The sequence below is a fragment of the Cricetulus griseus genome, chromosome 3 (genome assembly GCF_003668045.3).
Source record: "Cricetulus griseus strain 17A/GY chromosome 3, alternate assembly CriGri-PICRH-1.0, whole genome shotgun sequence".
Classification (NCBI taxonomy): Eukaryota; Metazoa; Chordata; class Mammalia; order Rodentia; family Cricetidae; genus Cricetulus; species Cricetulus griseus.
In genome coordinates, this window is record NC_048596.1 from 55,326,359 (window position 1) to 55,349,385 (window position 23,027).

Here is a 23,027-nt window from a genome sequence, read left to right on the forward strand (position 1 = left end):
CCTATCCTGGAACTAGCTCTTGTAGACCAGGCTGGTTTTGAACTCAGAGATCCGCCTGCCTCTGCCTCCCGAGTGCTGAGATTAAAGGCGTGCGCCACCAACGCCTTTTGTCTCTTTTTGGAGTGAGGTGTTACCTGCATGTTAAGGCTGATCCCTCCCTCAGCGACTCCTCTCCCCTCAGTTCTGCACATGGAATGTATGTCCATTCTACTCAGGGGTGAAACATTCTACCAGTCTCAGCCCCGTGCTCCATGGGATAGATTCCAGCCACCAACTGCTAAAACCCGGAATTTTGACATCCTGTCTCCTCTCCCCGAGCGGTGTTTGACCAAGTCAACAGGTCCTTCCTGGCCTGCCAGACTCCTGCAACTTAGGCACCACTTCCTAAAGAGGTCTTCCGTGACCACTCCAAACAAGACATGCAGATGGCCTCATGGCTCTCTAGTCACAGGGCCCGACTTAGGAAAGTCCCGCTATCCGCCGCTGTTACGAGGACCAGATGAAGCCTTGTGACTAAAGCGCCGCAGCTGTCCTACGGTTACAGTATTCAAATGAGCCACACCGCCATGCCACGCCCACCGGGAACGGTACCAAAGCCCCAAACCACACCCAGGAAGTCCCGCCTTCAGCAGTTCGGAAGTCTCGCGTGCTAATTTCTCCAATACAATATGGCTGCTCCCTGCAAAACTTCAAACGCCTGCTTCCATCAGCCAATCAGAAAAATCCTCATTCTGGCCCCGCCTCCTACAGCAGCACCACAGGCCAATCAGGCCACAGTAGGAAAGGGCACCAGGGAAAAAAAAAAAAAAGGCGTGGGTAGCCCGCCCAATGGTAGCATCCCGAAGTTAGGCTCCGCCTCCCGGCTGAACCGCACCTGCGCCAGGGAAGGAGCCGGCGCGCTTCAAGGTGGGTGCTCAGGGCAAGCCGGCGAACACAGGGCCTGGGTGGCGTGACGACGGGGTCGAACGTGGTGTCGCCGCTCACTCCGTCAAGTCCGGGACCCCGCGGGTCGGCTCGGTACCCGTGGCCTCTGCGTCCTTCTGCGAGCCGCAGGGTTGGGAGGCCTGCACCCTCTGGCGCATGCGCTGCCTTGCCGGATGCCTACTGCGTTCGTTCGTAGGGTCAGAGGTCAAGGGGAAGGTCTGAGAGAAAGTGGTAGGTTGGGCTCCAGGATTGCCTGGGGTCACGGGTCAAGAATTGGCCGACCCGCTAGAGGCCAAAGGTCACAGGAGGGGCTCTTTGGAGCGTTCGTAAAGTGCCAGGTTCTGGGCCAACATCACCTTGGTTGCATATAGCCCTGGTTTTGCCCCACCCCACCCCCGCCTATATCGAAGGCGAGAAGCCTGAGGCTAGGGGACATCTCTTGCCCAAGGTCACTCGGCAAGCTGGGGAGAGTTCCAGCAGGTCCTTGGGTTGGGGAGAGGAACTTGACCCTGAGGTTTATTTAAACCGTTAAAGGTTTTTTTTCTGCAGGCGACTTCTGCGTTCCAGTGCCACTAACTTTGGGGCAGTCACTTAACATGTGAGGATGACAGCTTGTGACATCTGTCATGAAGCCTTGCTCAGAGCTAACTCAGTACACTGGTGATGGTCAGGGTGTTTTGGTGTGAACTGCAGATGAGAAGTAGAAAGGGGAGGTGCATTAAGTAAGTTGAGGGGCTGCGATACGTGAGGTGCCAGGTGAGTCTTAGCAGAGTGAGGTCAGCTTGAGGGTTGGGTTGCTGCTCTCACCTGGGATGGTGAGTGAGTAGGTCCTGAGGAGGGCAGATTTAGATCCTTCACCTCCCTTCTTTTCCATGCTCCACGCCAGATGTATCGTCTGACTTCATTCATGCTGCCACGGGCCTTGGTTCAGGCCATACGCACAGGTAGGACCAGAGAACCTTTCCTGGGGTTGGGGGACAAGTTTTCTGGTATGAAGTCACAGCAGCAGAGTGTCACCCTTCTCCTTGCAGGACATCTCAGTGGCCGAAGTCTCCATAGCAGTGCAGTGGCAGCAACTTATAGTGAGTACCAGATGGTGTCTTCTGACTTAAGCTTTCCTCATCACGGTCACATCTGAGGCCAGGGAGACGGCCTTGCCAGGGACCCTCTGCAAGCTTTAATTTCCACTCCGAAAATTAAGGTGGTGATCAAGAGAGAATGTGACTCTTGGGCATAGTGATGGCATTGAAGGAGGGAAACCCAGAAGCCTTATACCCTGAACTTGAAAAGCTATACTTGGGGGCTCTTTGGGTTACCTGGGCAGAAAGAGGACTGGCAAAGCTTCCCAGGGCTGCAGACTGACTTCCCTGGGCCCTCACTAAGAGCCCACCACCCACCTGCTGCACCTAATGCTGAGAGTTGAGCCTCATCTTCCAGAGCCAGCTTCCTTAACCTCCTGTCATGATTTCTACAGAGTATGTGAATGTACGGGAGCTTGAGATGGACATGAAGTCCGTGACTGACCGCGCAGCTCGGACTCTGTTGTGGACAGAACTTATCCGAGGTAGGTGCTCGTGGGGAAAGGTGGGAGTCAGGCATGGATGTGCTGGGGAGGAGAGAGCCCCTAGACAGACAGCTCTGTGCTACTCACAGGACTGGGCATGACCCTGAGCTACCTCTTTCGGGAGCCTGCCACCATCAACTACCCATTTGAGAAGGGACCACTGAGTCCACGCTTCCGTGGGGAACACGCATTGCGCCGCTACCCATCTGGGGAAGAACGCTGCATCGCCTGCAAACTCTGTGAGGCTGTCTGTCCTGCACAGGTAAGCTCTACCTTGATACACATCTCTGGGAAAGTCCCTTTCTTTTTTTTTTTTTTTTTTGAGACAGAGTCTCACTAGCTAGTCTTAGCTGGCCTAGAACTCACTGTGTAGACCAGGCTGGTCTTGAGCTCACAGAGATCTGCTTGCTTCTGCCTTTGGAGTACTAAGATAAAGGCCTGCTCTGGCAAAAGTCAACCCTGATCCAGTGAGTGGGACAAAGAATCCTTGATGTGTAGGTGCTGAGTCAGGAAGCGGTGGTGGCCTCCATCCCAAGCACGCTCTGTGGTATACCCATATCCCACTCTAGGAGTCAGTAGATCGTGTAACATTTGAGATCAGGAGCCATGGGGTGGTTCAGGAGTCCTGTCTGTATGCCCATCCTGGCTTTGAGCCAAGGACATGCAGCCAAGGCTCCCATCCCTGGCAGCTGCTCCTTAGGGCCCTGGCCTTTGACTGTGCTCATGGGGGCTATGTGGACCATCTGCAGTTGGGGATGTTTGTGGAAACAGAAAGGTGCAGAGGTGGCTTTAGTGTGCCCAGCAGGAGCCCCAGCAGGTACAGCCTTAAGACCTGCCATGCCTAGCTCTAGCTCCTGGGTATGCCCCTGGGAGTTCCCTCACAGCAGCAGTGGTGACAGGCATGGCTTCTAGGTAGCATGCACTCTATAAAACAGGCTCATTCCTTGTGTCTGTCCTGTAACTGCAACAGTAGCCAGGGGCGATTTTATTCCCACTCTTACTAACACAAAAAGATGTGCCTCCTGAGGCCTCACTGTGAGTAGTGAGCATGCCACTAGGGAGTGTCAAGTTCCTTAACGGTTCTCCTGGCCTGTGGGTTCAAGGCTGTCCCTTCTTACTCTTGGCTGGCATATAGCTGTCCCCAGAAACCAACAGTTAAAAGATACACCAGTTTTCTTTTGTTGTTGTTGTTTTGGTTTTTTGAAACAGGGTTTCTCTGACTGTCCTGGAACTCTTTGTAGACCAGACTAGACCTTGAACTCACCAAAATCCTCCTGCCTTTGCTTCCCAAGTGCTGGGATTAAAGGTGTGCTCCACCACTCCCTAGCCTCAGGTTTCCAAGGAGAAAAGCAGATCATAGCCTTTTCCTTGTGAGACAAGAGGGTCACCTGGGCAAGTGCTGAGCAAAAACCTGGCAGAGGCTAATGGGGCCATGTGAAGGGTGGCCCCTCTGGAAGGTTGAGAATGTGGGATATCCATGCAGATCCCCAGGGGCCAGGTTGGGCTGTGAGGGGCAGACTCAGGGCCAATAGGTGTCTGCCAGTGTGACCTTTGGCCACTCCCTCAGGCCATCACCATTGAGGCTGAGCCAAGAGCTGATGGCAGCCGCCGGACTACACGCTATGACATTGACATGACCAAGTGTATCTACTGTGGTTTCTGCCAGGAGGCCTGCCCTGTTGACGCAATCGTGGAGGTGAGTGGATCTGGGTGAGGTGGCTAGCACAGAGGCTCCTGAGAGAGAGTTGCCTTGCTGACTGTCCACCCTCTTGCAGGGCCCCAACTTTGAGTTCTCCACTGAGACACATGAGGAGTTGCTGTACAACAAGGAGAAGCTGCTCAACAATGGGGACAAATGGGAGGCTGAGATTTCCGCCAACATCCAGGCTGACTACCTGTACCGGTGACCTGGCCACTTGGCTCAGGCCTCTGGCCCCTGCTGCCCATAAAGAAGCTATGATCCCACAACTGCCTGTTGTGTTGTATCTATTTGCTAGGGCAAAACCCACTCCACACAGCCAAGGGCCTGTGGCTTCCTCTGGCTAGACCAGGTGTGCATGGACCTTTGGCCTTGTTCTCTCAATGGGTTCCAGCAGCTCACATGCCCACAAGAGTGCTGGCCTAACAGAGCCAGCACTCAGTCATCTTCTGTGATTCCCAGGCCCAACAGGCCTTTTTGTGGTTGGCCACAGGACCCAGAACCATATCACACATCTTCTGGGCTTCTCTCCCCAGGGCCTGGCAATGCAGGTCATCATGGGCCTGTTATCCCCATGGTGTTGGGCCTCCTCTGAGAGGTGGGCCCCAGGTGTTCTGTCTTCTCAGACATCCATTAGTATAATTGTTTGGACTTGGGGCCTTCCCAGGCTTTAGGCCAGAGTCCATCAAGAGCCTTGGGGAGGAGGCTGGGTAGAAGGCTCAGTGAGTAAAGTGTTCCTATCCTGAGACTGCACATAAAAAGCAAATGTGGTCACATGTCTGCCACCCACTGCTGGGGTGGAGTCAGGTGGATCCCAGGGCTCACTGGCTAGCCAGCCTCATCAAAACAGCAAGCTTCAGCTTCAACGAGAGACCCCGTCTTAAAAGTGACTAAGGTGGTGGGCAACTGAGGTAGACATCCTGCTGCCAAGCTGAGCCTTCTACATGTGCTTGCACAGGGAGTGTACGTGCACACACTTACACACAAAGAGCCTCAAGAAGGCCAGGGTGAAGCTGGTGGTGGTAGTGCACACCTTTAATCCCAGAACTCAGGAGGCATAGGCAGGTGGATCTCTGTGAATTCGAGGCCAGCCTGGTCTACAAAGTGAGTTCCAGGACAGCCAGGGCTGTTACACAGAAAAACCCTGTCTCAGGGGAAAAAAGTCCAGGGTCTCTGTTGGGGAACAGGAAGCTTGCTGTAGGGTGACAGTCACAAGGGAAGGAATGACACAGGTCCTGCTGCCTCTGAGCTGGCCTTGCCTCTTGCTACATCCCCTTTCCCCACTAAGTTCCCTACTCAGGCTGCTGTGTGGCTTCAGCTTCCCAGTTTGTAGTTCAGCCAAGCTGTGTGGCTCCACACCTGAATGGGTCTTCCATGGTTGCGTACACACTGGAAGGCTGGCTGCTGGCTTGGTTTTCATGGTTGAAGGTACACTTCTACCTCAGAATAACCATGACAGCTCTGTGGCCCTGCCGCTCCCTCCACACTGAAGAGCACTGAACCTGTGACCCCTGGTATTCTTGTATGAGGGTCCTTCTCATCAAGTCAGGTCAGACCTGTGAAACACCTATTTTCTGATGGTGCCCACCTTGACTGACTCAGTTTCCAGGTAGCCCTAGGCTTCTACTCTACACTACACACACACACACACACACACACACACCAATGTCCTTGTTTACTTTGGGATCCAAGGATCACTAGCGCTGAGGGGCCCCTTGTCCCTCTGGTCCCCAGTGGGTACAGTCCAGCCTGTTCGAAGTGCAGGCAGCTGAATGGTCCTGAATCCCAGGTTCCAGACACTGGGACCTCAAGGCCAGAAGCTCCTGGAGAGTCTCCTGGCCTCCTGGGTGCAAGTTCCTCAGTAGAGACTGGCCTGACAAACGCCCTGCTGCCAGTAAGGAGGTATCCAAAGAGTGGGACAGCCATCCTGGCACACTTAGACTGGGCCCAGTGAGGTGGGGTAGCAACAGAATTTGGACACCAGCCTGTGTATACTAGGACCTATCAGGACGTAGATCTTAAGAGGGAAGGGAAGGTAGCCTGTCCCTAAGATCCTATCCCGCACCCCTGTTGTCGGTTATCTCCCAGTCCAGGACACCTAAAAATCAATCATTGCTGAGGCTGCCTTCCTCCCAGCCCCTCCTCCCAGAACTCAGCGGGGGCGGGACAGGACGGATAGGGGGCGGTGCATCACAGACCACGCCCACTCCCTGCCTTTCGGAGCTGGAGTGAGCTGCTCCCTCCGGCTGGCGGGCTCAGATCCTAAGCCGGAGCCTAGCGACGTGCCCACCAGGGTGAGTGTCCTGAATCCGCAAGGCTGCGGAGCTTTAACCCTTCCCGCCACCCGCTTCCTTGCCCGGACAGGGGTTCAAGCACCCCGCCCGATTCCGGGTGGAGGAAGCTCAGAGGCCACGCGCCCGTTTCAGGCCGTATGGGGTTTGGGGTGCAGGCAGGCCGCAAGGAGGATGGGTTGCTAGCTCTGGTAAGTTCGGAGCCAACGTTACCAGGCCTGAGCTCAGGGAGCCCCCTGCTGCGTTCGGATCGAAGTGAGGGACCCATTCTACAGATGAGGAAACAGAGACCGCCCAAGTAGGAAGTGGCGGGGCTCGAGGCGGATTCCAGTTCCTCTCCTCGTGCTATCTTCCTCCGAAAGGCAGGGAGTGGGACAAGGGGTGTGGGACCGAAGGAAGGACCAAGAAAGGGGTGTGAGAGTGAAGCAGAACTTCAGGGCATCCGGGGAAGGCCGGAGCACCAGCGGTGTGTGGGTCTAGCCCACAGATGCCCTGCTGGATGCAGGAGGCAGGAGCTATTAAATCACAGTGCTTGGTGTGGACTGCAGGGGGCAGGGAGGTGCTTTCATTTGTCTCTTATCTAGATGGTTGGGTTCCATGGCTGGGGCAGCCCTGTGGTGTTGGTTATGGTGCTGGGACTGATCAGAGCAGCTTCCTCAGGTCTGGGTCAGACCTCTCTCTGGTTTGATCCTAGCTGACTTCACCTTACTCAACCTGGATTAATCCACCTATAAGATAAGGCTGGGGTGGGCCTGTGTGGTGGTGGCGGATGAGGTGGTGACACACAGCTTTAATACAAGCATTCAGAAGGCAGAGGCAGGTGGCTCTCTGAGCATGAGACCAGCCTGATCTACATAGTAAGTTCTAGGACGGCCAGGGCTATACATAGAAACCCTGTCTTGAAACCCCCAAAAGAAAAAAAAAAGGAAGGAAAAAAAAGATAAGGCCAGATAACCAGTCAGTGGTTAGCATGGTGGTGTTTATAGAAGACATGGGGGTTCTAGTCTTTTGTTCATCTCCCCACTCACATCTTACCTTTCCTACCAGGGTGGCCAAGGCTTTTTCTGAGGTGGGGGGTTCGAGGTAGGATTTCTCTGTGTATGGGCCCTGATGTCCTGAAACTCTCTTTGTAGACCAGGGTGGCCTTGAACTCACAGAGGTCCCCTGCCTCTACCTCCCGAGTGCTGAGATTAAAGGTATGCGCCACCACTGCCCTGCTTGGCCAAATCTTATTCAACGAAGAGGAAATATAGGCCCAGAGAGGGCAAGTGACTTACTTAGTGTCACACAGTTGATCACAATCTGGGCAAGACCCTAGAGACTGGCCCTCTGTTCTGTGGCCAGAGCCATGCTCTTGGGTGATGGCACCCAGTCCTTCCTGCCCACCCTTGCCTGGCTCTTCTGAAGTCCTTGACCACCCTCTGAATTCTTTCTGTTCCCAGGCTAGGGATAGGACTGTGGTTTCCTCTTAAGTTAAGAAAACCAGGCCTTGGGAAGGAAGTGGCCTGTGGGCAGGCCCAGACAGCAAGCTGGGACCATTAGCATCTAAAGTTCCCCTCGATGGCATGCTGAGGAAACTGTCCTACTAGGACGCTGAGCCTGAGAGCATAGCTACAGAGCAGGCAGGGGGCTGGGCAGAGTGTCGGCTTTGGGGGCATCTGCAGGGCCCACTGGAGTCCACTTGGAGGCAGGAAGTGTCTGCCTGCTGGGGTTGGAGCAAGGCTACCAGGCCTTCCTGTTCATTGTTCATTGTTTCACAGTTTCACTTTCATGGTTTCAACACCATGACTGTCCCCAGCCCCACAGGCAATGCTGGCAAGCCAGCCCATCAAAGCAACCCCCACCCCTACCCCCAGCGACCTTCCTCTTCAGGTTTTTAGACCCAGGGGACCTAGAGGACACTCCACTCCCACCCCACTGCATGTGTAGGGAGGCAGCCTGGACAGTTCAGCTGCACTGGGTGTCACTTGTCACAGCCTCGGGCCTGGAGCCTAGGATCCCAGGGATAAGCTGGGTCTAGAGTGAGGACAGGCAGAGAGGTGGTTCAGTGCTGCAGAATGGTGGGCAGAGCCGGTGTGTCTGGCAGCTGCTGGCCTGGACTGGGGAAGGAGGCCATGGAAAGCTAGCTTAGGGACAGCCTAAGTGGTAGCTGTGGGGCCATTGCCTGCTCCATGCTTCGTTATGCTGTTGACTTGCTGTCGACTTCAGTACCCATTATCTCTTGCTGGGCCTCAGTTTCCCTATCTGTCCCGTGATTGGGAACAGGTGTATAGATGCCTGCCTGGAGCAAGCTCCTGACCAACTTTTTTGCCTGTCCTAAGGATCATGGGTTCCATGTTCCGGAGTGAAGAAGTGGCCTTGGTCCAGCTCCTGCTGCCCACAGCGGCTGCTTACACCTGTGTAAGCCAGCTGGGCGAGCTGGGCCTTGTGGAGTTCAGAGACGTGAGTAGAGACAGAGTCCTGGGCAGGTGACACACATCCAGAAGGGCCCTGGCCCCTTGCTGGAGCATCCCAGCCCCTCCCAACACAGGAGCTCTTCCCATGCCTACTGATACCCTCCCTGGCCTGGGGTTAAGTGTGCTCCAGTTCATCTTCAGACTAATTGGGCACCCAGCAATGTTTTCAAGGGTTGCCTCAGGCCTGGACCCCAGAGCAGCTACCTCCTGGTCCCTCCCTGAGACTCTGAGTCCTCTTGTACCCTTCACAGCTCAACGCATCTGTGAGCGCCTTCCAGAGGCGCTTCGTGGTAGATGTCCGGCGCTGCGAGGAGCTGGAGAAGACCTTCAGTAAGTTGGGCCCAGGCCCACATTCCAGGCTAGCTTCTCGGAAGGAATACTGGTCAAGCTTGGTCTGAAGGGAAATGCCTCGGTTACCCAGGTGAAAGGCAGAGAAGGGAGATGTAGGCAAGAACTGCTGGGATTTGCAAGATGCCCTTGGCTCTGGATGGGTAGAGCCAAGGACCTAAGACAGTGTGGCTTGGAGTAGGTCCACATCCCAGAACTTGTCCTGTGGATGGTAGGAAACAAGAGGCACAGACTGAACTTTCTCCTCTAGATGGACTGGTATGGGCAGAGGCTGGGGTTGATGGCTGGGCAGCTTCTTCTTCTTCTTCTTCTTCTTCTTCTTCTTCTTCTTCTTCTTCTTCTTCTTCTTCTTCTTCTTCTTCTGATTTTATTTATTATGTATACAACATTCTGCTTCCATGTATATCTGCACACCAGAAGAGGACACCAGATCTCATAACGGATGGTTGTGAGCCATCATTTGGTTGCTGGGAATTGAACTCAGGACCTCTGGAAGAGCAGTCAGTGCTCTTAACCTCTGAGCCATCTCTCCAGCCCCAAGGGCAGCTTCTTCTTAGGCCAGAGATGAGGCCGGAGCAGCGGAGCAGAGCTTCCGGGACAATAGTATGGCCTGGGGTTTTTCTGGAGCTCTGACTCAGTGGATTAGTAATAGCATTTGACAAGTGTTCGGGATCTCTCTATATGTCTGTAGTCGTTGGCTAACAGTAGATATTAGCTGGCATAACCGTGTGTGGCTTCCCCTGACCCTCCTTTCTGTGTCTAGCCTTCTTGAAGGAAGAAGTACAGCGGGCTGGTCTAACACTGCCCCCACCTGAGGGGGCACTGCCAGCACCACCTCCCCGAGAGCTGCTTCGCATCCAGGAGGAGACAGACCGCCTGGCCCAGGAGCTTCGGGATGTTCGAGGCAACCAACAGGCACTGCGGGCCCAGCTGCACCAGCTGCAGCTCCATTCAGCCGTGCTGGACCAGAGCCACGGACCCCCGGTCAGCCCCAGCCAAAGCAGGGATGGGGCAGGAGACAGATATGCCAGGCCCAACCTGGGCTGGGGCTCACAGTGTCTCTTGGTGCCCAGATGGCGGCTGCCCACACGGAGGGACCCTCCTCTGAGAGAACACCCCTGCTTCCAACCGCTCGGGGGCCACATGCAGACCTGAAGGTCAAGTGAGTGGGGTGATTTGTCTTTTCCTCTCAGCCAGACAGGATGTCCCCTGAGTCTCTGCCTTGGGAACTTCCCCAGGGGTGCTTCCTGCTGAGGTGGGTGGGATGGGAGGCTGCAGCCACACTCCAGCCCTGTCGCAGCTTTGTGGCAGGTGCTGTGGAGCCCTACAAGGCTGCTGCCCTTGAGCGCCTGCTCTGGAGAGCCTGCCGCGGCTTCCTCATTGCCAGCTTTAGGGAGACGGAGGGGCAGCTGGAGGACCCTGTGACAGTGAGCTGGCAGGGGGCAGGATGGGGGCGGTTTGGGAGGAGCCAAGGGCTCCAGGGATCAACTAAGTCTGACTCCCTCAGGGTGAGCCTGCAACTTGGATGACCTTTGTCATCTCCTACTGGGGTGAGCAGATTGGACAGAAGATTCGAAAGATCACCGACTGGTAAGCCACATGTGTATTGTCACTTGGCCTTTGCAGGGGTCCAGGCCCTAGCGGCTACATTAGGCTCCCAGATATATGTTGCTGGCCCTGTGTATCCCAGGCCCCTGTCGTCACCTTCACCAAATTTGTCCTGACCCCAGCTCTGCCTGGTGGCTCCCTCAAAACCCCATTATCCCTCCAGCTTCCACTGTCATGTCTTCCCTTACCTGGAGCAAGAAGAAGCCCGGCGCGGGGTCTTGCAGCAGCTGCAGCAGCAGAGCCAGGAGCTTCAGGAGGTGAGCACCCACATGGCTTGATCCCTGTGGGCTCCCTCACTGCCCCTCTGATTACCTTTTTTGGCCCTAGGTTCTGGGAGAAACGGAACGATTCCTGAGCCAGGTGTTGGGCCGGGTGCAGCAGCTGCTCCCACCAGGGCAGGTGCAGATCCGCAAGATGAAGGCCGTGTACTTGGCCCTCAATCAGTGCAGTGTGAGCACCACACACAAGTGCCTCATTGCAGAGGTCTGGTGTGCCACGCGGGACCTGCCCACCCTCCAGCAGGCGCTACAGGATGGCTCAGTGAGTACACAGGCTGTCAGAGGCTCGCTCTCTTCCTGCCTTTCCTCCTTCTGCTTCCATTCCTTCCTCAAGCTTCCAGTACCTCACCTTTGCCCTGGCTTTGGGAGAGGGGGGTCCCTTTCCTAGATGCCTTTTTCCCCAGGGCATTACCCAGATGGCCCTGGTCCCATAACCTCCCTCCTCTGATTTCCCAGAGACTCTGTAAGCTACACAGATAATTATAAAGTTGCACTTCCAAGGCAGTGGTTATGTGGCTTGAGCCTGTTAGGAGCCTCAGGCCCCTTACCAAGTGCAACGGTGATGCACATGGGGACATTGTAGCACGCACTTGATGGTGCAGAGTTAGATCTCTGGGTTGGGGATGGTTGGGGATGAGAAAAGGCACACTTTCCTTTTGCAAATGCCCCAGATTTGGACAGGGTGAGGCTGACCAACCTCCTCCATGCCATCCCATCCCATCCTCAAAAATTGCCATGTATGATCTCATGGGTGGGGGCTCCAGGATTTCTGATGCCTCCATCATCAGCGTCTGTCTCTCCACTGGGCACTCCAGAGCGAGGAAGGAGTGAGTGCTGTTGCTCATCGCATACCCTGCCGGGACATGCCTCCAACACTTGTGCGGACCAACCGCTTCACCGCTAGCTTCCAGGGCATCGTGGATGCCTATGGTGTGGGCCGCTACCGAGAAGTCAACCCTGGTGAGAGCCACTGCACCCTCTGTCTGGTCTCAGAAAAGCCCTTTTGCCTTTGGGACACAAACCTTGAGAGGGGTAGCAGCTGGGCATGCAGAGCCAGGCAGGTATGCATAGAGAATTCCAGGATAGCCAGGACAACACAGAGAAAACCTGTCTGGAAAAAAAAAAAAAAAAAACCAAGCCAAAACAACACACACAAACAGAAAACAATAGCAGTCAGGAGGGTCACTTCAGGAGTTCAAGACCATCCTGGACCACTCAGCAGCTGTTCTAGCTTTAAATAACTGACTGCAGGTGGAACTGCTACACCGATGTCCACAGCCTGTTACCTGCAGGCCTGCCGTGACCCTGCCAGATGGCACTGAGAGCTCCATTGGGGAGCTGAAATGGCAAGCAAGACGGTGCAGATGACACTGTGGGCTCTGCCTGTTGGCAAGTGTCCTTGCCTCACAAACGCTGTCTTGACAGATCGGGGGGGGGGCACTCTGTGTCAAGGCCCCATGGGAACCTGCCTGACTGTATCCTGTCTACCTACAGCTCCCTACACCATCATCACCTTCCCCTTTCTCTTTGCTGTGATGTTTGGTGATGTGGGTCACGGACTGCTCATGTTTCTCTTTGCCCTGGCCATGGTCCTCACTGAGAACCGGCCATCTGTGAAAGCTGCACAAAATGAGGTATGTGCCATCCATACCTGGCAGGGACGGCATAGGACACAGAATTGAGCAGCCTCTCATCACCTCGCCCCCTCCCCCCCAGATCTGGCAGACCTTCTTTGGAGGTCGCTACTTACTCCTGCTCATGGGTCTGTTCTCTGTCTACACTGGCTTCATCTACAATGAGTGCTTCAGCCGTGCCACTACCATCTTCCCCTCGGGCTGGAGTGTGGCTGCCATGGCTAACCAGTCAGGCTGGAGGTAGGACCTATATCCTCACCCACCCAGGGCCCCTGGCCCACTGTGCAGCCCTGACATCATCTGTTATCACTGCAGTGACAAGTATCTGTCCCAGCACCCCATGCTCACCCTGAACCCCAACATCACCGGTGTCTTCCTGGGACCTTATCCCTTTGGCATTGACCCGGTAAGTAGGGCCACACTGGTACATGTAAGTATTGGAGGCAGTTGGGAGGCTGGCCAGGGCTCCATAGCTCCATCGGTTCACTGACCCCTTTGACAGTTGGCACTGAGCACTCCCTGTGTGTCAGGCCCCATGCTAGGCCTGGCTCACAGGCAGAGAGGCCTGTAAAAATAGTATCCAAACTGAGTATAATGGTGCACAAGTTAATTCAAACACTTGGGAGGTGGGAGGCAGGAAGATTCAGATTCAAGAGCATCCTTGGCTTCATAGAAGTGTTCAAGGCCTGCCTGGGTTACATAAAACCCTGTCTCCAAACAAACAAAACCCCAGAACAGAACAGCAGCCCAGTACTTGTGAACAACTGGTCCAACTGACAGTCCTACAGACATCCATTAGCATTATCCCACTACACAGATGAGAGTGAGGCGGAGGCCTGGGTGCCTGAGGCACTCAGCTGGGAGGAACCGAGCTTGAGCCCTGGTCACCTGAAACTGACCTGTGAGAGCAACTGTTCACTTCCTTCTGTTGCCCCTTAGAACTAGTGACTAGAGTGCTGTGATTAGGTTTGTCAGGGAGCAAGAAGTTGATGAGAGAACAATGGGTGTTGTCCTGGCAAAACTAACCATGGTGTCCCTGGGTTGAGTGCCTACCTGTCCCACTACCCCAGATCTGGAGCCTGGCCACCAACCACCTGAGCTTCCTCAACTCCTTCAAGATGAAGATGTCTGTCATCCTCGGAGTCACCCACATGGCCTTTGGGGTGTTCCTCGGTATCTTCAACCACATGTGAGCCCAGAGCTGCCAATGGGTATGGGCAGTGTCCTTGTGAGGCCAGAGTGCTCTGTGACCTGTCTGTTCCCACAGGCACTTTGGCCAGGCACACCGGCTCCTGCTGGAGACCCTACCTGAACTCATCTTCCTGCTGGGCCTCTTTGGCTACCTTGTGTTCCTCATTGTCTACAAGTGGCTGAGGGAATCAGCTGCCAGTGCCTCCACAGCTCCCAGTATCCTCATCCACTTTATCAATATGTTCCTGTTCGCCCAGAGCCCCACCAATCAGCCACTCTTCCATGGGCAGGTAGGCCAGGGAAAGAGTACAGAGCTCAGACCCTTTACTGGGGACTCCCACTTCAGTCACTGGGCCACCTGGAACTCCAGAGCCATCTGAGAAATAGGTTGTGGGCCAGAATCCCTGCACACAGTGATGTTAGAAGGCGTTGGTGGCGCACGCCTTTAATTCCAGCACTCGGGAGGCAGAGGCAGGTGGATCTCTGAGTTCGAGACCAGCCTGGTCTACAAGAGCTAGTTCCAGGACAGCCTCCAAAGCCACAGAGAAACCCTGTCTCGAAAAACAAAAAAAAAAACAACAAACAAACAAAAAAGAAGTGATGGACTAAAGCTTGGCGCATAGATTGGTCATACAGGGGGTGTTAGGAACCTGAAGCCTCTTCACCGGTCCTTGATAGTAAAGGGCCTTGGGGAGGGACTGCAGTTCCCTGGGTTCAATGTGACCATACCATGTGTCTCATTGCATGCAAACACTTGTGTGGTTGCCTTGCCCTCCTTGCCCGCAGGAAGTGGTACAGTATGTGCTGGTGGTCCTGGCTTTGGCAACAGTTCCTATCCTGCTGCTGGGCACACCCTTGTACCTGCTGCGGCAGCACCGCCGCAGAAATACTCAGAGAAGGCCAGCGGGCAGAGAGGTAGAAGTACAGGGAAGGAGGGCCGCATGGGAGGTGCTCCTTGCTTCCCTATAGGTTTCATGCTGCTGGGGTGGCATGGGCTGCCTCTGGGACTGGAGCTTTTGGTGCTACCTACTCTCAGGACAAGGACAGTGACAAGCTTCTGGCCTCCTCTGATGCTTCTTCCACCTCGGTGAATAGCTGGAATGCTGATGAAGAGAAGGCTGGGATCCCAGGGGATGAGGAGGAAGCTGAGGTGGGTCGGTCTGTGCCGTACTTCCTCGTGGGGGGAGGGCTGCCAGTCTTAGCTATTGTCTCATGGCCTCTTACCACACAGTTTGTCCCATCTGAGGTCTTCATGCACCAGGCCATTCACACCATTGAGTTCTGCCTGGGCTGCATCTCCAACACAGCCTCCTACTTGCGTCTCTGGGCCCTGAGCCTAGCCCATGCCCGTGAGTAACCTTTCTCTTGGGCCTCATGCCTCACCCTGTCAAATTGGGTTCCCCATAGAGGTACCTCACCAGCTCCAGGAAAGGTTGAAGGATGCTACTGAGGGTGGGGATGCTGACAGGCATTCCCCCACCTTTGGTCCCACTGTCCCCTTGTTTGTATGCAGAGCTCTCTGAGGTCCTGTGGGCCATGGTCATGCGCATAGGCCTGGGCATGGGTCGAGAGATGGGTATGGCAGCTGTGGTGCTGGTCCCTGTGTTTGCTGCCTTTGCTGTTCTGACTGTGGCCATCTTGCTAGTGATGGAGGGGCTCTCAGCCTTCCTACATGCTCTGCGGTTGCATTGGTGAGCACACCTGTACTGAGCCTGGGCATGGAGGGAACGGGTGGTAATTCCCCTCACTGGTCCCTTCCTCACACCCAGGGTGGAGTTCCAGAACAAGTTCTACTCAGGTACCGGCTACAAGCTCAGCCCCTTCACCTTCACTGTGGACAATGAGTAGCATCTACTATGATTCCTGCCTCCCCAGATCAAGAAAGAAATAAAGAACTGGCTGGCCCAGGAACTTTGCCTTGGTCCTCTCTGGGATACAGGACTGGGCTGACACTACAACAGTCAGGGCTCCGGGCTCCGAATATGCTATATACTTAGACCATCCTTCAGCTGAGGTAGAGGGTGGGAAGCACTGGTCTAGGACCTAAGCCTTTTAGAAGTTGCTGTGAGAACCCATGAACACATCAGCAGACTTTTGGAAAGAGTTAACGCTAGGATCAAGAAGGGACTTTCTAGTTTGGTGGGAGTGGATTCCAGCCAGGTAGGATGAAGTGTACAAACTGGCTTTGACTTTAGGCCCTGCCTCTTTGAAATCCTTAAGGAGTGGCCTTTCATTCCCTCTAGCTGGGAGGCAGATACAGCCAGTGCATGTCAGAGACCAGAGACCCTGTTTTCCAGCCAAGTTACAAAGTTGTTAGTGCAGCTGAAGACACCAGCAACAAAGGCTGCTTTGAGGCCAGAGATGCTCCCTGGGCACAGCTAGTCACAATGGCCCTGGCCAAGCTTCATGGAGGGGTGTGGACTGTTTGAAGATCTCTGAATGCAGGGAGGGAATAGCAGGGTCTTTCAGATAGTTTCACATGCTTCGCATATTAAGCTAAGAGAAATGTAAGAGCTGGGCAGGAGTTGTGGAGGGTCCCCAGGAGACACCAGTAGGTCTAGTGACACTTGCCTGCCTGGACTGGCAATTCCAGTTGCCATGGGAACAGTATGCCATGGTACCTGGCAAGCACTGTCCTAGCAATCATCCCCACTAAAGGATGAGATCAGGCCAGGATGGATCTCATCCCTGCTCATTTGGACAGGAAACAACTAAGTAAGCCAGTCAGATGTTCTGGAAAGGCTCATCACATGAAGAACAGGAAACACCTGGCAGGGAGGGTACAGGGCTACAAAGGTGATTTGAGAAAGGCACTGTGGCAAATGGGAAGATTTAGGAAAACATGAGGGTGGTTAAGAACCTGTACTGCTCTTGCAGAGAACCTGGGTTTGGTTCCCAGTACTCACATTGGGAGGCTCATAGTTACCTATGACATCCTACTCCTCTGACCTCTTGAGACACTTGCACTCTTATGCATGTAACCCTCCCCCACCATATAATTAAAGATAAGAAAATCATGAGGGGTAATCAAGCAGATGGTGAAGGAGCCTGTTATTTGTGGATCACCAGGCAAACAGAGTCAACTGGCATCAAGCCACTATGAGACTGAGGACAAGCAACCACAGTCACTTTCATTCTATGCTTCAGCAGAGAGTTCCAAGAGATGCTAGTGTTCTTGCTGAAATTTTGGTCAGAGCAACAGGAACAACTGCAGCTTCCTCTGCTGCTGCCTAGGCCTTAACTCCTGGTGAAGCTCTTAGGGTTACAGATCCTAGGGACCTTTGCTATCTGGGGCCATACTATCTGGTGGCACAGAGAATGAGGTGTGAGGAGGAAGATACCCACTAGTCACATGGAAGGCGCTGACACATGCAGGGTAACAGCCCGAGGATGGTTTTCAAGTTGTTTATTTTTCTGTATAATACAGTCTTGGTGGTAGCAGAAATATGTGCACAAAACAATTCAGAGTAAAAAAAAAATTCTAAGTTTATCCCATTGGGCATTTAATGTACATGGATTTCACAGCTCTAGTCCACCTGCACCCCTATGTCCCACAAACAGCTGCTGTCTCCCAGTGACACCAGATGGGAAGCAGCTTTGGAGAGTCCTGGGCAGATGCCCAAGTTCCAGGCCAGGCAGAGGGAAGGCAAGAAAGGCTGAGGAAGCTGGCTCCACTGCTCCTCTCCAGTTAGGACCCTGACGTTGTGCAGCCAGTGACACTGGTCCAAGTAGCCATACGCACACGGGCACAGGAGGGCTACAGCTACTTTCTGCAGATGTACACCACAGCTCAAGTGTACCCTGCTTCTCCAGGAAGTCTGCCCATACACAGACCCCATGACTCAGGCTCATCCCGCTGAGCCACTTGACAGTATGTCTGCTCACTTGCCCTTCAGAAGCATCTCCTACACTGTCACAAATGTGTTGCAGCACATTAATATCCTAAGACAGCGCTTGGAGTATCCAAATGGCACTGCTCTGATGGCTGGGGCCCTATGTGGCTGAAAGCTGGAGCCATGCAGCCAAAAGGCCTCCAGGTTAGGTGGGTTCTGAGCTATTGCACTATTGTACTATATTTCTGCTTCCAATCATGGTTCAGAGTCCTAGTGAGAGCGTAAACAAAGATGAAAGAAATGTTACTCCACTTTAATATAGTCTGTAGTATCATACACATCGGTGCTCAGTAGTGAGACGTCCAGGCCTTCTGCCCAGGGCAGTGGTCACAGCAACACTCTACCGAGGGCCTGGCGCAGCCGCCTCCTGCAGTTCAGTGGTGAAGAGTGGAGTCATCTCATTCACACCCCAAGCTTCCTCTTCTGGTCAAAGTAGGCATCAAACCTGGCTTGGGCATATTCCTGGGAGACAGCAAAAACAGCAGCTCACTATGTAGCCAGGCGGACCTGACCTTGAGACTTGTGCCTCCACCTCTAAGTGCCTAGACTGCTGCTGTGGACCACCATGCTGGCTGAAGTCTGTCTATCTAATAGTATCAACTGATCAAACCAGATGTTTAAAATTAATTTCATTTGTCAGGGAACTCACGCCACTTGGAACAGTCAATTCTCGTCCCACAACATGGGTACTATATACTAGATTTCAGGAGGATTGGTGGCAGTTACCTTTGCCTGCTGAGCCATCTTGCTGAGTCCCAAATCTGCTTTAAATATTCAAATTTCTCCTGTCTTTGCTTGATGGCATCATTACCAAACCTCCCACCTAAAGTAGAGTCACACTCTAGTACAGGTGTCACCTGTCCCAAGAAAGAGTCCATGTCAAGAACAGATAGTTCTAATATTAGAGCAGATGATGGCCTGACTTACAACAATGGTGCCAGCCTCTAACCTGAAGCTGGGTATTACAGGCTGGAGTATGGAGTACTGACAAGAATATAGCCTAATCATGGGAGGTATCACCTTCCTTCACTTAGTGTTCCTTGTGTCAAAAGGGGCTGCAGTTTAGTGGACAGACCAGTCCAGATTTCTCTCTGCAGACTGCAGACCCAGCTGGCACTCAGCTGAAGCTGGCAAGCAGTACTATGGTCCTAGAGTGAGGCAACGGTAACATCAGCAAGAAGGGCTTTCAGGGTTACACTAACCCAGCGCTGCCAGGTCACCAATTCCCCCTCCATGCATTCACACACAACAGCTCTGCCTTGAAGCTGAAAAAAATGGCTCCTGAAACATACCATGTACCCAAATTCAATGGATGAAATCTTGGCCTGTACAATGGACCAAAGTCCCCAGAGGAAATGGGAGGCGAGGGCAAATCTGTAATCACAAAAGTGAGAAGCACATAAGCCATCTGAGATCAGTTATAAGAAGTCATGCCATACCAATGGCCATGCTACTAGGCATCTCTCTTATGCACTAAGTGCTGTGCGGGCCCTTTTGTGGGACTGTATGTGAAGGGACTGGATGGACCCTTCCCACCTGACATGGGAATGCTTACTGGTGTGAATACACCCAGCTGCCTGGCCAGAGCACACAGAACCCTGGAGTGGCCATGTTCTGCTACAAGAGAGTATACAGAACCACAAGCTGACAGCAGCTCCTGAAACCCTTCCCTATGCACTCGGCAGGAAGCTGCTCCCTATGCAGGAGGCTTCTCCAACTCACACCTTCCTCTCCTGTTAGGACAATAACAGATGAGTAGAGCCACGTCACCGTCTCCAGTCTCAGTAGAAAACCACATGCCAAACCCCACTGACTGGGAGCAGCTTTACTTACCACCACCCAACAAGGAAAAGCTTACCTGTTGACCTCAAGCAGCATGTCTTCTTTTGTAGCGGACTGCTCTTCACTACTGAGGCTTGCAAAATCATTCTGGAATGCAGCCAAGTAACTGGAAATAAAATGAAGCTAGAAAAGAACTGACTATGTTAGGATGGATGATGGTTAAAGCAAACACTAACAGCTACTACAAACATGCCTATCACACAGCTGCCACACTGCCTTTATGCTGCCAGAGTGAGAACAGCAAGGCCATAGTGACTTCTGACCCTGACCCAGGGGATCCAATGCCCTCTTCTGGCCTCTGTAGGCACTGTATACACATAGTGAACTGATATTCATGCAGGAAAAAAAAAACACCCTTACACATAAAAAATTCAAAACAAGAATTCCAGAAGGTCACACATTTATCTATAACAGATTAAAGAAAAAAAAAAAAGCACTATTATTACCTCAACATACACAGAGCTAATTCTGACAGGGCCCCACACTCACACCATCTTTTTATTTATTTATTCATTTATTTATTTATTTATTTGTGTGGTGCTGGGGATCAAATCCATATTTATTTATTTATTTATTTATTTATTTATTTATTTGTGTGGTGCTGGGGATCAAATCCAGGGCTCTGCACAGTTGGTCAAGCCCTCTCTTACTGAGAGACATCCCCTGCGTCATCTCAAAAGCTCAGAAATTGTAACTAGAAAGCAACTTCTTTAAGTTTGCACACTGTTCTACAGTTTTAGCATTGTCTTTTGTTGTTGTTTTTCAAGACAGGGTTTCTCTGTCTTGCTTTGGAGCTTGTCCTGGAACTTGCTCTGTAGAACAGGCTGGACTCGAACTCACAATCCCTAGTGCTCGGATTAAAGGCATGCGCCACCAACACCTGGCTAATTTTAGCACTATCTTTGACCACCACAATCTGTCCCTAGCTGGCACTTCCTCCCAGCTGTTCTGACAGCTCTGAACTCTGGAGCTATCCACTCTATGGGTCCAATTTCTCTTTCACCAAGCCTAGACCCAATGCTGTCACCTGTGCTCTGCTCCCCAACTCCAAGCAGACCCACTATCCCCTATTCCTTCCTGCTACTCACAGAAGCTTGGCTTCCTGCCTGGCTTTGGACATATTCAGGTTTATCCCCAACAGCCTTAAAATGTGACCAGGAGAGTAATGACACTTTCTGACATCTTAGCAGGCCCCCATTTGAAGGTCCAGCCCTGGACCTTAACTCCTGAAGACTCTTCACGGGGCTCTTGTTCCACAGGGGCTCAAGATGCTCCTGGACTGATCTGTAACAGTGGTGTTCACATCTGTCCTCACAGGAAGCATTCAAGCCACCATCCTGCAGCTGTGAAATTCTAGGTAAGTCTCACTCCCTGCTCACTCCCTGCCCTGCCTACTTTCAGAACCAAACCCCATCAAGCTTCCACCCAGGCTTCAGAGATGGGCTGATAAATGATACTCCCAGGAAGAAATTCCTACAAGAAATGATTCTCCACATAACCAGTAGCCCTCCTGAGATTCAGGATGAGAAAGGAACCATTCACAGCAAAGCTTTTCCTCCAGCAACACAGGTTCATGAAATTAGCAGGATGCTCAGCCTACCCACACACCAAGGAAGTGGGGCTTTTGGCAAACATGGAGGAACCACAGGAGGCCTGACACCTCTCTGACTGAACTAGGTGTCTACAGCACAGGGAGTTACCAAAAAATGTCCAGTATGTACCCCAACATCAACAGAACAAAACTTAATTATTGCCTGGTGGTGGCAGTGCACACCTTTAATCCCAGCATTCAGGAGACAGAAGAGGCAGATCTCTATGAGTTCAAGACCAACCTGATCTACAGAATGAGTTACAGGATAGCCAGAACAGAAAAACCCTATTTCAAAAAACCAAAAACTTACTATTATTTTTATTATTAGAGATTGAACCAGGGCTTCTTACATGCTACCAAATGCTTCCGCTGATCTACATCTCTCTTTTTCTGTGATGCATGGTATCACAATCCTCTTTCACATCTTCCTAAGCAGCATTTTTAACATAAACAAAAGGGTGTTCCTAGCCCTTTTTTTGCCATAATTTAAGCAGACTTATCATGGTGTTGGGATGTGGCTGAGTAGTAGAATACTCATCTAGGACCAGTTTAGTCCTAGCAACACACACACACATTTTCCCTCTTAAATGAATATATAGAATATTTTTAATGAGTATGTGCAAACATTGGTGGTATATGCCTTTAATCCTAGCACTCAGGAGTCAGAGACCAGTAGATTTCTAAGGGCAGCCTAGTCTACATAGTGAACTCAGGATAGCCAGTGCTACAGTGAGACCCTGTCTCACAAATTAAATAAATAAATAAATAAATAAATAAATAAATAAAAGTAAAATAAAAAATGAGCATGTAATCCTAACTGCATAAAGCTAGCTCACACGGGCTGGAGAGATGGCTCAGGGGTTAAGAGCACTGCCCGTTCTTCCAGAGGTCCCGAGTTCAATTCCCAGCAACCACATGGTGGCTCCCAACCATCTGTAATGTAGTCTGATGCCCGCTTCTGGCCTGCAGGGATACATGCAGACAGAACACTGTATACATGATAAATAAATAAACCTATCTTAAAAAAAAAAAAAAGCTAGCTCACACATAAAGCTAATTTATCAATACAAATGACGACTCTCCTACCTGTTGTTTTCGGGTAGGATACTTCTGAATGTTTGCTCTGAAGAAAGGATACTTTTCATAGGTATAATCATACATCCATTCACAGAAATGATTTCCAATGTCAAATCCCCTGAAAGAGAGGACAATACAGGCAAGATGTGAGGCATGCTGCAGGAGCTGCAGGCTGCCTGAGCAGAGAGGAAGAATGCTGAACGGGGCTGAGGAGACAGCTCAGTGCTGACGAGCACTCACTGCTTTTGCAGAGGACCCATGACAGGTAGCTCAGTCCCAGGCAATCTGATGGCCTCTTCTGGTCTCCACAGACCTCTGGCACTAAACACACACATCATGTATATACATACACGTAAAACATATGTTAGAAAGCTGAATGAACCATAGTGGGATCTCTGGTTCCCAAGGTAGGCTTCTGGAGCAGACAAGAGTGTAGCAGGTTTATTGCACAGAAAGACAATTAGGTGAGCATCAGAACCAAAGGTGCTACCTGAATGCTACTTCGGCACCCGCACACAATGCTTCCTTGGCTATGAGTACTCATGTCAAAAGAACCATCCTGTCAGTCCAGAGAAAGAGGCAAACTGCTTGTGAGTGCCTGCTTCAACTGCATGGCCAGGTCTCTGCTGAC

General features: G+C 52.3%; 3 protein-coding genes across 10 annotated transcripts in view; 2 read left to right on the top strand and 1 right to left on the bottom strand.

Moving 5' to 3' along the window:
- The first annotated feature begins 802 nt into the window (after positions 1 to 802).
- Ndufs8 (NADH:ubiquinone oxidoreductase core subunit S8) lies at positions 803 to 4,456 on the top strand. 6 transcript variants are annotated; one of them, XM_035442073.1, is made up of 8 exons: positions 940 to 1,155; positions 1,474 to 1,680; positions 1,811 to 1,868; positions 1,956 to 2,006; positions 2,399 to 2,488; positions 2,578 to 2,750; positions 4,056 to 4,184; positions 4,264 to 4,456. In XM_035442073.1, exons 3-8 carry the CDS (start codon positions 1,811 to 1,813, stop codon positions 4,393 to 4,395), a joined length of 633 nt encoding a protein of 210 aa, XP_035297964.1. In that variant the 5' UTR covers positions 940 to 1,155; positions 1,474 to 1,680; the 3' UTR covers positions 4,396 to 4,456. The 6 variants fall into 6 exon arrangements, with proteins under 6 accessions (XP_027264556.1, XP_035297964.1, XP_027264557.1 ...); XM_035442074.1 differs by lacking the exon at positions 940 to 1,155 and adding an exon at positions 1,355 to 1,372; XM_027408755.2 differs by lacking the exons at positions 940 to 1,155; positions 1,474 to 1,680 and adding an exon at positions 803 to 906.
- A 1,929-nt stretch (positions 4,457 to 6,385) lies between these two features.
- On the top strand, positions 6,386 to 15,898 carry Tcirg1 (T cell immune regulator 1, ATPase H+ transporting V0 subunit a3). The gene is made up of 20 exons (XM_027408759.2): positions 6,386 to 6,481; positions 8,800 to 8,920; positions 9,186 to 9,264; positions 10,046 to 10,266; positions 10,356 to 10,444; positions 10,583 to 10,709; positions 10,790 to 10,872; positions 11,054 to 11,147; positions 11,218 to 11,430; positions 11,984 to 12,128; positions 12,663 to 12,802; positions 12,885 to 13,042; positions 13,118 to 13,208; positions 13,873 to 13,991; positions 14,070 to 14,283; positions 14,780 to 14,908; positions 15,030 to 15,143; positions 15,225 to 15,342; positions 15,507 to 15,684; positions 15,763 to 15,898. The coding sequence occupies exons 2-20, from the start codon at positions 8,804 to 8,806 to the stop codon at positions 15,839 to 15,841; spliced, it is 2,508 nt and encodes an 835-aa protein (XP_027264560.1). The 5' UTR covers positions 6,386 to 6,481; positions 8,800 to 8,803; the 3' UTR covers positions 15,842 to 15,898.
- A 1,486-nt stretch (positions 15,899 to 17,384) lies between these two features.
- Chka (choline kinase alpha) overlaps positions 17,385 to 23,027 on the bottom strand; it is a 47,540-nt gene continuing 41,897 nt past the window's right edge. For all 3 annotated transcript variants that reach the window (XM_027408762.2, XM_027408760.2, XM_027408761.2), the window contains 4 exons: positions 22,406 to 22,514; positions 19,745 to 19,851; positions 19,179 to 19,260; positions 17,385 to 18,348 (listed from right to left, as the gene is read on the bottom strand). In XM_027408762.2, coding sequence (XP_027264563.1) covers positions 18,289 to 18,348; positions 19,179 to 19,260; positions 19,745 to 19,851; positions 22,406 to 22,514 — 358 coding nt within the window. In that variant the 3' untranslated portion in view covers positions 17,385 to 18,288. The remainder of the gene's footprint in view (positions 18,349 to 19,178; positions 19,261 to 19,744; positions 19,852 to 22,405; positions 22,515 to 23,027) is intronic.

Excerpts from the sequence above, each read along its gene's own strand:
- Ndufs8 (XM_027408755.2), top strand. The coding sequence starts at position 1,811 with ATGTATCGTCTGACTTCATTCATGCTGCCACGGGCCTTGGTTCAGGCC. Across the intron at positions 1,869-1,955 it reads GGTTCAGGCCATACGCACAG|GACATCTCAGTGGCCGAAGT; the intron begins GTAGGACCAGAG and ends TTCTCCTTGCAG. Across the intron at positions 2,751-4,055 it reads AGGCTGTCTGTCCTGCACAG|GCCATCACCATTGAGGCTGA; the intron begins GTAAGCTCTACC and ends CCACTCCCTCAG.
- Tcirg1 (XM_027408759.2), top strand. The coding sequence starts at position 8,804 with ATGGGTTCCATGTTCCGGAGTGAAGAAGTGGCCTTGGTCCAGCTCCTG. Across the intron at positions 10,445-10,582 it reads CATGCAGACCTGAAGGTCAA|CTTTGTGGCAGGTGCTGTGG; the intron begins GTGAGTGGGGTG and ends GCCCTGTCGCAG. Across the intron at positions 12,129-12,662 it reads CTACCGAGAAGTCAACCCTG|CTCCCTACACCATCATCACC; the intron begins GTGAGAGCCACT and ends GTCTACCTACAG.